Source organism: Phalacrocorax carbo, chromosome 3 (genome assembly GCF_963921805.1).
Source record: "Phalacrocorax carbo chromosome 3, bPhaCar2.1, whole genome shotgun sequence".
Classification (NCBI taxonomy): domain Eukaryota; kingdom Metazoa; phylum Chordata; class Aves; order Suliformes; family Phalacrocoracidae; genus Phalacrocorax; species Phalacrocorax carbo.
In genome coordinates this window covers 79,226,688-79,239,155 of record NC_087515.1, presented here as the reverse complement: position 1 = coordinate 79,239,155, position 12,468 = coordinate 79,226,688, and the positions used below count along the sequence as shown (strand labels likewise).

The 12,468-nt window shown below is 36.0% G+C and overlaps 1 protein-coding gene across 1 annotated transcript in view; it reads right to left on the bottom strand.

The window, feature by feature from the left end:
- Nucleotides 1-12,468, bottom strand: part of SEC63 (SEC63 homolog, protein translocation regulator) — a 61,379-nt gene that overhangs the window by 12,163 nt on the left and 36,748 nt on the right. The window contains exons 10-13 of the mRNA XM_064447507.1: nt 10,619-10,751; nt 9,366-9,458; nt 2,743-2,897; nt 800-947 (exon numbers count right to left, since the gene is read on the bottom strand). Coding sequence (XP_064303577.1) covers nt 800-947; nt 2,743-2,897; nt 9,366-9,458; nt 10,619-10,751 — 529 coding nt within the window. The remainder of the gene's footprint in view (nt 1-799; nt 948-2,742; nt 2,898-9,365; nt 9,459-10,618; nt 10,752-12,468) is intronic.

Below are 12,468 nucleotides of genomic sequence, written 5' to 3'. Positions count from 1 at the left end.
TTCCTTAGTCGATATTTGCATTAACGTTTGCTTCTCACAGAGGACCGCACGTAAGACAAGTTAGAAATCAGGCATTTCACGTTTTGAATTTGATCATTGTAACCACAGTAGCAACGTGCATTAGAAACAAGTATTAGAACAACCTTTCAAATATCCCACACTCACTAGCACTGATCTTCTACAAAGGAAAGGGGACCACAGAACCAATTCACTTTCCACTGAAATGGTGTCTAACAGGAACTGCTTAACAATATACGTAGTCTTCAGAGAGGAAGAGCATTATATATTCATTGAAACAGTGCACACAAAAGGCAGCTAAGCCTAGCATGGACAAATTCTGCCAGGTATAAAAACTATACAAGGACTATCACAAAGAAACCCATGAATATTTAGTCATCAGGGTCTCCAACTCAAAATCTCACAAAGGACTCTCCATGCTGGGGTAAGCTGAGCATAAATTCTGGAATATGCACAACTTTTTAAGATAGCTAATAAAAGTGGTATTTCAACCAGAATTCCACATTGCTCATGAAAAATTAAATCAACAGATGAAATATCATAAGCTCCTGCAGGAGAAACTACTGCTGGCTTGGGAATCTGTGAAATGTTTCAATGTACTTTATCTCCTCAGACGATAAATCTCATGTACAAGAGGCCGCCACTCAAAAAAAGTACGTCATTTCCAGACCACATAAATAACAGTGAGTTGTGTTTCAGCATCCTCCAAAAGCTTACTGCCAAGAGGCCATCAAAGTGTCAGAAGAGCGACATATACAGAACAAAAGGACCTCCCACTCACCCTGTGGTTTTATGTCCATAGTGACATATGGAAAGCTGCCAAGGACAGCCATAACTTCATCATATTTCTTATCTTCTAGGAAATGCAGTAAATTGCGACGATCAGAACCCTTCAAACTCACCAAATCCTGAATACTTTTGATTTTATACTGAATTAAAAAAAAACACAGAAGGAAGTCACATGGTTGCAGATTACACAGTCCACAAATAAACTCTTGATAATACATCGCTTGTGTTCCCATGTCACTAATACATACACACCATTTGATTTGTTCTTATAAAAAAACCCCATATTTTAAGGAAACCAGCGAGCATACATTTTGAGAAACATTAAAACAAAAAGATTGCATTCAAACCTACTAAATAGCACTGCTTTCACCATCAGTGTGTTCCTTAGTACGTCACCCCTAGGAAACTGGATACATTTCTTATAAAACTATCATTTCATACAGCTTTTTCAGAAAGCTGAGCCAAGAAACCTTACTAATCGGGTTCTTTATTTAGATAGAGTACTTCAGTGCTTTGAGATTTACATTAGCAGGAACAATTAAGTACAAGTTACTTTTTTTTTTCCGTACTGAACAGCAAACAAATCTAAAACCATTCCTTTAAAGATTTGCAGAGCAGAGCTAAAAGAATAAAACAAACATGTTTGCCTGAACACTTGATTACCTCACCATTAGAAATGTACCTATTTTATTAAAAATAACTTCATGCATCCAGATAGGCTGATCATACCTCCAATCTAGGGGACTGTATTTTTGAAGAGCTCAATCCATGGGAATCACATACAGACAAGCCTAATCAATTGGTCTCTTCCCTCTTTCAGGGTAATGACGGGTGGGTTTATGAGATAGGCAAATTCTTTATTTTTTTTACTTAGCTACACTGCACATGTCAAAAATACATCTAAAACTGCACACTTTTTTCTATGCTTCCTATATTTTAGGGCTGGATTAAGAAAAGTAAGTGTTTGATGATACCTATAGGAGAATGATTCTTTTACTTCAGCCAAAGGAAAAGACTACTTGACTATTTGATGAACAAGCATCTCCAAAACGTGATTAAAAATGCGGTACTTAAGAATTCTTTATCTTCACACTAACACAGAAGCATTTAAACACCACCTAAGGCTGCAGTTAAAGCTAAAGAAAAAACACTTCTGTTAGATAAAAAGAATATTTTTAAGATCGATCCAAATTAACCATTGTAATAAGGCCATGAAAAAAGTCGACCGCTTCTACTGTAAGATAACTGCTTGTATCTAACTAGGCATTCCTAGAAGATATACTACAGTCAAACAAACAAGCAGGTTTGAATATGGAGATAGTCAGTAAAACAGAGTGAAGAAACATATGCAGGTATTCAGACAAGACTATTCTTTTTTGTCCTTAAATTCTACAAATACCAACAGTTGCCCAACTACAACTACACAGCAAAAGCTTTATAAAGCATCCTCTTTCACACATAAAAGATCACAAAACCTGAAATACTTCTCACAGTAACTGATATTTTTTTCCCTTTCAGGAGCTCCCCTGTGCTACCTTCCAGATGTATTTTCTGTCAAACTAGATTAAGAATGATGTAAAGCCAAACAAGCCAAAAAAAACCCACCAAATCCCATATTCCAGCCACGTTCTAGAACAACATCAAATAGACAGTACTCTGTAATAAGAAAGAAACTGTTTCTTCTGTTTGTGAGGTCAACGTAGACTGATCTTTTATACGTATCAGATCTATGATCTTAAGTCCCACCTCCTAACTGAGATGGACTTTAAAGAAACAAAAAGCACACAGATCATCTAGCAGCTATTGCACTGAATTCCTGAAAAATATATTTTTCTTCTCTTAGTCAATTCACAACCTTGCTTCCTTATAGGCACATAGGTAAAAGTAACAGAAAGTGTTCGAAGGTGTTACCAAGTATCATCTGTAGTTTTATACCTTTTTATGATTGGAGACCCGCCTAAGATTGTCCTCTTCAATGTGAGGCAACTGCAGAAGAGGAGACTTGAACTGCTGAAGTCCCTGGACAATCATCTGAGAAAGCTTCATGCAATTTTCCAGAGATACCAAAGATGGAGCACGGAACTCCCTTTCTTGGGGAGAATGAAACAGACAACAACATTTTAAATTTTTTTTTCTTCTTACACTTTTACCATGTATACTTGTATTACAGAGTACAGAAAAGCTTGTTTTCAGCCACCCAAGCAAAAGAAAGAAGCATCTTAAAACATTTAAAACAAATTAACCAGGCAGCCTTTTTACTCTCACTGCCGTCACATAGCTCAGCAGACATTTTCTTCCCCCTATTTAGGCTATCAAAGCTGAATACTAAGAAAGGGAAAGACTTCCATCTAACATTGACTCAGGGAACAACAGCACAGTATGTCTGTAAGAATTGTATAAAAACTCCATCACTTAAGTTTAAAAAAAAAAAGCAGCATTAAAACCAACTTGGTTTAAATTTGTATATTTTATATATGTGTGTGTATAACATGTTTAGCTCTACTTTATATGCATATCATTAAATATAGTTTATCATTAAGCATTAAACTTCAACACAATACATTAAGATTTTCATCTTGATATGAACACAAAGGCAGCAGCCTATTACATGCAAGAAAAAAACTGTAGGTATAACTGAAGCTAAGCAGGCCATACAGTATTATGGCAGAAGGCAGTAAGAATAGCTGTAAAAATATCAAAGGCATCGCTGTGTAAGTACACCTAAAGGTTAAAAGGGGTATCTGAGCAAACATCTATTTGACTTTTCTTGTAGGAATTATAGACAATTCCTTTAATATTTTAAAGTACAAAAAGGTATACGCTCTATGTAATTGAAATCATTATAAGAGACGAGAAAGTCTTAACAAGAACAGATTAAAAAAACAGTAATACTTTCATCATGTCTGCAGAGAAATGAAAAAGCAAAGCAGACTGATTTCCACAAACTGCTATTTAACTTTGTTCGATAAACCATCCATTCATAAATAAGACTTCTCAAAACCCTGTTTAGAAAACTCGTTTCAGAATTCCCCCGCAGCTCAAGAGCTGCTGCAAGTCTGGAACTGGCAATGTTCAGGTCACCCTATATATACTTTCCCATGAAATAGAAAAATAAGTTAGATCCCCTTCAGAAAGCCAAGAGGAATTCAAGCTACTTAAATCTTTTTCTGAACTCATATCTGGCATACGAAAGAACTGAAGACAATTTTAAACATGTGTTACAGAAAGCATCTGTATTTTACAATGCCTGGCATTTTATTTAAGACTCCATGTATTTTCCTGTACTTTAAAACCTTTTCTGAGAAACAATCAACCTTTGATTACCTTGACTGTTACAGGTGTATTCTGCATATAAACATATAAAAAAAAAGTATGAATACAAGTATCTGTGTACCTACACAAATATACTCATGTAAGTATACGAATATGTATGTTTGGTGTGGACATATTTGGCTGCTATATTGGGACACTACAGTGCAGCGAAGAGGCATCTTTCAATAGATTGATAAGACAGACGGTCAGAAGGAATATGCCCACTCTGCTGGGGCCGTGTGATTGAGCTTACCACACCATCAAGGCCATTAGAGATGTGGATAAAAGCAGGTTGACTTACACCCGGGTGAGAAGGCAGACAGGCTGTAACCTGCGCCTGACCAAAAGGGTACCAAAGCCAAAATTGCTGAAAGTTTAAGTGCCAACGGCCATGTATTTTGATCAAAAGCAAATTTGAATTTTAAACCATTCTACAGACAAAATATGAAAAGGTAATAAATCTGACCAAAAAAAAAAAACAAATTTGTCGTCTTCAGTATGGTTTCTCCTTCCTTTACACCACTACCCTGCTGCAAACTTATAAGCAGCTACTAGAGGATGTTAAATGCACATGAAAGATCACTCTACCACCTCTGTTCCACCTGCCCCTCTCCCTTCCAATGGCCTGTTTCTTCATTAATTATGCAAAGTTATAAATATAATCACCTACCATATCAAATTACATGGCAGGACTTTTTTTTAACCCAGTGTATTAATAATACTGTGAAGATTATATGCAATGCAAAGAGAAAAATAACACAAGAATGGAATTGAATGGAACTATCCAGCTAGACATACTGATAAGTAATAAAGATGTAACTTCTACCTTTCAAAAAGAAAAAAAAAGTAATGGAAAAACTAATTTCTCAACTAAATAGCACACAGTTTACTTCACATCTTACCTATCTTCCACCTCCCCTGTAATTTCTTTGGCTGCTGCTAAGGAGAGTCACGGGAATTTTTAAATTAAAAAATCCCACACTGCAAACCAAGTTAATAAAAGAATCCTAAACATTCTCTGACAAACTGCCTTTTGCAGGAAATTCACCTGGAGCTTTGAGACCACAGAGCACTACAGTCAGTAGAAATCCTTCTCTTTCTTAAACCATTGACTCATCATCCAAATGACAGTAGAAAAACATTTCAACAAAGTTGGAAAATATTATTTTGGTTTCCCAAAAATAACACAGGAGTTTATATTCCCTGAGAGTGGATTTGAGGAGAGTATAGCTTTTAACAACACCCAACTGCTCCCGCCATAAAATGAATGCCGTTACTGCACGTATTTTGACAGCTTTTGCTTGTCAAAGTGCACAAGACAAGATGACCTTTAATGTAAGGTCATAAAGTCATCCAAAACATATGACATTGAAGTAGTCAATCACAAATTTAAATGCAAACCATAGTTGCTTGAGATGGAATGGTATACACCTGGGTCAAACCACAACCTCTACATTACACTGCAGCTTCCAACTTGAATTAAGAAATGCACTTAGGCATCAAGTCAGCTGTCCAGTCAAACTAAAGCACGTTCCATGTTTTTGGCAGCAAACACCTCACTTGGCAGGGCAGCTCTCAACTTATGGTACTTAAGGATGATCTCAAAAAAACCATCAAGATAATTTAGACCTGCTGATTACCAACTACCAGTTTATCATCACAAAACAGTGGATGCAAGGGATGCTACAGAGCAAAGCATATTTTCAGGGAGCTGCACATAAAAAGAAAGTCTCTCAGACTATGTGAAAATCAGGCAAGAGCGTGAAAGATATTTTATCCAAAGGTAGCTCACAATTGCCACATTTTCCACCAGGCTGGAAAAAGCTTAGTGGTAAATAAAAACTGACTGGGCTGAAATGAAAACCGTATCAATTTTGCTTTTATGAAAGCAAATTAAAACTGTTTCTTGGAAACAGCAAATCCAGATAATAACGAATCCAAACTCATCTGCAAAGAATGACAGCTCTGTTAAAAATTAAGAACTAACCACAATTAAACGACTTTTATGCCAAACCTACATTCTTTCATGACAGGTTGTTTCTAATGGGGCTTGATAAGAAAGGCACTGTCCATGGCGTTTATGAGAATGCATAAGTAGCCCGAGGTACCCCTTTTTGCTACCTGGGGAGGCACGATGCTTTTCCCTGTGAAGGGCTCAGACAGCAGAACTTCATAAACCTCATTCTGTGATGTGCTGTTCTTAGCATTTCTCACATCTCCTTCAAGAACAGCTGATACTGGACCAGTAGTTGAATGCTATATGCACATTTTTTAAATTGACTAGGAAAACAAAGTACCAAGATTCTAAAGATTCATCCACAGTGCTTTTCCTCAAAAGACTTGATTATGAAGTATGCATAAATGCTTACAGGTATTTTTAAAAAAAAAAACGTATTATTCAGGATATTTGAAAGGCGAATGCAGCACAAAATGAGACTCCTCAATTTGAGAGGATGAGACCATCAATTTAGGTTTCACAAAATAAGATTTGTCCCCAAAATACTTCTTCAATTAATATTAACACACACCATCATCTTTGTAATTTCACAGATCAGGACTCCTGAACATCTGTGGCTAATTATAGCATGTGATAATTTTATGAACCTTGTCAAGGCTGCTTTAAATGGAAATTAGAACTAAACCCAGAAACACCTGTAGTTAAGTTTTAAGCTACTTAAAATTATGTTAAGATGACAAATACACAAACTTAAACAAAACAGCCTCTCAAAAATTTCAATGCCTAACTTCACTTTTACTCATATCTTCAAAAAAGGCCAAACAATGACACCTTTTCAATTTCCAGTTGTTTCCCAGCAACAGTCAGCAGGGGGGCAAAATTATCTCTACATGTACGGTCATCAAACATAGGGTCAACATTTTGAATTTGCTAGGTGATAAGTAGCAAAAATGGTGATGCTCCTTCAGATCAAAGACCAAAATTCTGAAACGGTTTACTTTCAAGTCCTCAAATTCATTACTGTTGGCCTGACGGGCAACTGTACAGTATCACCTTCCCTTTAATGCCTTGTGCTGGGAGCACTGGCATGGAACTCAGAGGAAATGTTTGGTACAAGTTTCTGAATGTTGCCATTTTAAAACTTTGGAAATAATTTTGAGAAAACCTGCTGAAGACATACCACACGAATTCTCAGCTGTGCCTATGGTACACTTCTGTTTTGAGTTTTTCCTAATCTATGGAAGTAACTTCTACATACAGGATGACAACTATACTTCCTCATCCACTTTCACAGACTAATTGAGGTTGGCAGGGATCACGAAAATCCCCAGAAATTGTTACTCATAGAGGCTGTTTAAGTTTGTTTCTTCAATAACCATCACTTCCATTTCACATGCAAATGGAAAATTAGTTTACACTATTGCCTTCCAAAATATTGTTTCATTTTTTTATTTTAATTGAAGCTAAAACCTAAATTTTCTGGAACTTCAAAGCAGTTTATTAAATACACTGCACCTGTAAGCAATCATTTTACGGTCAAATTAAAAAGGTATCTCCATGTACACACAGAACAAGAGGAGAACAACCTCAAAGTAGCTGTTCTGAAGTTGTAAAGTATATCTTATATTAAGTATTTTATTTCAGCTTTTACAAGAAGAGGTATAGATGTGTTTCGTTTTTCAAAGCCTTCCAGTTCTGTTGCATTAAAAAAAGTTTCTGGATGTAGTATTTTGGTTTCATTTTGCACAAGTGAAAACAAGTATTTGTTAGTTGACTAATATATATACATCTTAAAAGACATCTTCTAGAGGCGTGAAGTATTTTTATTTTAAAATATCCAGACTAAAAAAAAAGACAGACGCAACTGTATTTGGCATACGGAAGGGCTTAGAAACAAGTAAAAGATGTCTTCACTCAAGTGCTTTTCATAATTTGCTATAATATGTGCACTTGGCCCACTGAGCTAGCAAAGCTTAAAAATAACAACCACCAAACAAAACAGAAAACACACCCACCACCTAAAACAGCTACTTAGCCTTTTATTATTTTAATAGTTTAATAATTCATTTCATAAGTTTCACAGCATTAGTTTCCTCATCTTAAATCTGTACTGGAGATACCTCTGCAATTTAGTTACAGTATGAGTCTGGAGAATATTCTTAAAAACACATCCAATATCCATCCACAACTGAGCTCTTAATATGATACTCATTAATAAAGATAATCTAATGTTAGGTGAAGATTACTTCTGCAATGAAAAATATGGCTACTGTTTCCTTCCAGATTTCAAGCTTTCTCCCAGGCAGTATCACAGACTAGTAAAGACAGGGTTTAAGAGAGAAATAGAAATTCTTCTTTCTAAAATAGGACATGTAAGCCAGCATGCAACAGCCTTATCTGCTCACATGTCCTCTCCTTATTTTGGTTATGGAGCACAATTTCTGGCACCACTTGCAATAGCCCTGGGAAAGATCTTCCCCAAAACCATTCTTATTAGGAGGCTACCAATGCTTGTTAAAGGGGTCTTGGTCTAGTAAAGATCAAGTGATGAGTATTATTTGATGGCAAGCAAAATGGTCCCCAGTTTGACATTAAAAAAATGCCTTGCCTATGTTTGTTGCACTAGCGGAATGAGATCAAAGTGTTTGTTTCTTTACACTACAAGCAACCATCTTCAGCATAATTGCCTTTTTACAGTAAAAATAAAAAAGCTAAACAATAAAAAAACCTATTACATTTCAATTAATTTGTGAATTCTAGGGCAATTATGGCAAAGCACCTGCCACTATGTGTTGGGGGGGAGGGGGGAAATCTACATAGCCAGCTCAACAGCACAGGAACCAGAAAGGGAGATATATGACCAACACACAAAGAAATGACAGCAAAGAAATGAGCCAAAACACAAGTGACACTCATCTCAGAACAGGAAGAACTGTGAAAGTGCAAATTAAAAGACAGGTGAATACAAGGTTCAACAGGTCTTAGATACTAAGTGCTTTGCCACCAAAATGGACCAGAAAGAAAAGGTTTTCAATTGCATTTAAGGAGAAACTTTTAATTGCAAAAATTACAAGGTGAATTCAAGATTTCAGAGTAGGCCTTGGCAGCAGCAGCAGCACCATTTCAATCTTCAAAACTGAGAGCTCTCTCGCTACAGCGAAAAAAGCAAAAGTGCATTTAGGCATTTCTAAATATCACAGATTAAGTTTCCCACCAGAACCGGACTTTATGAAATATTGCAGTGAAGAATAATGTTTACTAGTTTTAATTACACAGTTTCTTTCCTTACCTTCCCGGCTTCGAGCCATTATTATTAGCTGGCAGATCACATTTATCATTTCTTGAAGTAGTGCAGGACTCTTTTTCAGGATAAACTGCTGATCTGCAAAGACATAACTGGCTGCAATTATGCTGCACTTCTATAGGTGACAGTTTACATGAACTGGACGTTTAACAGTTCATTCTATTCTTCATTTCTATCCATTCTTGTATTATTGAAAATAGCACTTTATTCACATTGACACATCCATCTGTAACATTCCCTAACAATACATGAAAGAGCAAGTGCTAAGAGGCAACACAAATTCTGTGTACCAGACAAGCAGCTTCAACACCAAATGAAATAGTACTTGCTAGATCCATCTAAAAAAAACCAGGATGGCACAGATGATTAACCAGTATTATTAAAATAGCATTAATTCTTCACGTAATCACAGGTTTAAAAAAGGATTTTTAATTTTAAGTGAAACACCGATTTCAGGGAAAAACATTATTTGCCAAGTACTAATTACTTTTGAATACAGATCTGTGAAGTTCTAAGTACAAACAGTAACTAAGTGGCAAGGAAAAGGAGGTATTTTCAGTGGCTATTTAAAACTGATCATTTTTCTTTTGAAAGAGACTGAAAAATTTGAACCAAAGCATCTTTACTGTTTTTTTGGTTTGAGCTTTTTTTCATTTGCATTAAAATATAGAACATCTCAAGTTTGCTGGTCAGCCTAAGAAACCATGAGTTTCATGGTTGAAACTTAAGAACCACATTTAGAAACATTTCACTTTGTATATTTACAAGCATGAAAAGTTAGAAAACACAAAACTGAAGCTCACATGTAAATGATATTTTAAAGTTCTAATCTTGCCACCCTTGCTTTACATAGTGGGGGGAAAAAAACAAAAAAATAACCATGAATCAAAATGTTACAGAGCAATATTATGCTTATCTTGGATTTCTTTACTCTGAAAAGCAAATATACCTGACGTTTAACTTTTTATTCTATTACAAAGAAAAAAATTTATCAAAGTCACATTTGCAGCCAAAAAGCATTAAAAACTAGGATATTAGTATTACAGGTCTATCAAGAGAATGGGAAACTGCTAAGTAAATGTTTTAGAAATTCATTGAAGTTGAAAAATTAAGTACACTGCATAGAGATTTCTGAGTAGACATGCATGCAATCTTCAAAAAAGTATGTTTATGAGTACTGTAGCATGCAACGTGTTGCCCTGTTTCCAACAATATGCAGTTAGTGGAAAAGCTGTTACCTTCTTCAAGGACCTCAGGAACTTTCATCCTGGCAAGATGAGTCAACAGCAGGACTCTGGCTTTCAGGCTGTAAGGGTAGGTGAGTGGAGGCTCATTCTTCTTTACATTTATGCCACCAATTTCTCTGATTAGCTAAAATATAATAGAAAATACAAATAGTATTTTAGTGCTGAAGAACAACAAATACAAGAAAACAGTTTACAAGGAAAAAAGTTACATTCACAAAAGCAAGCCTTTAAGCAACTTTCCCCAGGAAAGTTCTGTAGAGATGAACATTAGCCATCTGTATTCATAACCCAGCTCCAAAAACCCAAAAAGTACCTTTAAATGTCTTGTTTCAATGTGGGGGTGAGGAAGGAAGTAAAGATTTGCACACAGAAAGCTTGCCTTGAATAGTATTGGGTAAATTTGTGCTGATACATAAATATTTTTTAAATCTTATTTTATTGCCAAGGTTTACTAGATTCAACCATATTTCTATGGTATTTATATTAAACTCAATATGCACTAGCAACAGCATCAACATAAGACCTTACACCCATCTAAGACCTAGCCAGCTTCCTCAGATCTAGTGTTAAGTATCACAGGAAGGAGGCTTATAAGCCTCAACTCCCTAGTAGGCTGAAGATCAGTATTTTAACTTGTTTATAAACAGCACCAACTTGAAAAAAGCATGGTATCCTTTATTCTGGATGACCTATCTTGATCCTGACTAGACTAAAACACACAGTTCAAACAGGTGTCTCTCACCTGCGTTTGTTGAAGGCCCTGGAGGGAGAGGCTGCAAAGCTGAGTAACAGAAGCTCATAGTTTATAAGAATCAATACATGGCCCAGAAGCTTCACTTTTTAGGTCAACAAGTCACCTGAGAAGAGACTGAGGTTCCAAAGTCTCCAGGCACAAAGGGAAGTTAGGATATCAACAGCCAGGCTACACTGACTTTTGACCAGTCTTTCTCTACACTTGAAAAAAGATCTTCTAAAAAGACGTTCCTTATAAGCACATCCTGGTAAAACACCAGACTAAGGTGACTGAAACTTTGATAAGGAAACTTTTATAAAAGTATCAATACTGGGTTTATGATAGAACAGAAATAAAAACACAAACAATTATCATTGCCCAAAAAGCAGGACACACTGAAAAAAAAAATTATTAGCAATACCCTTCTGTATTGATGCTTTGGAGACTCGTGCTGCCAGTAAAGAACAAAAGTTCTTACTACAAGTAAAGAACACAGATGACACTGATGACTGCAGCTTTAGGAATGGAACAAAATCCAATAGTATAAAATGCAAGGTCATGCACTTGCCTCCTAACAAGACCTGCAGCTTGAAGATGTGAGCTTGTTAGCTGGAAAACAGAGGTATATAAAACAATAGAAATCTGGAAAACGGCAATCCTGCATGAGTTGTATTAAACCACCATACGAAACAGCTGTGGAAAACAGTATGCTGAAGGTTATTCCCTGCAGAAATACAAGATTAGCAGTGCCACCAACTAAGGCACTACTAAGACTTAGCATGAAATACTGTGCACAATTCTGAGCAGACAAAAGAAAAAATGTAAAATTTAGAAATACATCAACTGGGGACAGCACCCTATTCAGCATGTGGCAGGATGAGGGAAAAGAAGAGCCTTTTGGGAAAGAGGGAATTAAAAGACAGCAGCTTTTCTAGTTTAGCAAAATGAAAGCAAAAAGACAAGAAGCCATTGCTTCTGTCTATAAATGCATTCAGGATACACACAGTAAGAATCATTTAGAATTAAGAATACTGATGACAAAAAACCAGATAAATTGGTCACAAACAAGACTAACCACTAGAACAGCAAGTTCTGGAACAGCTTCTCA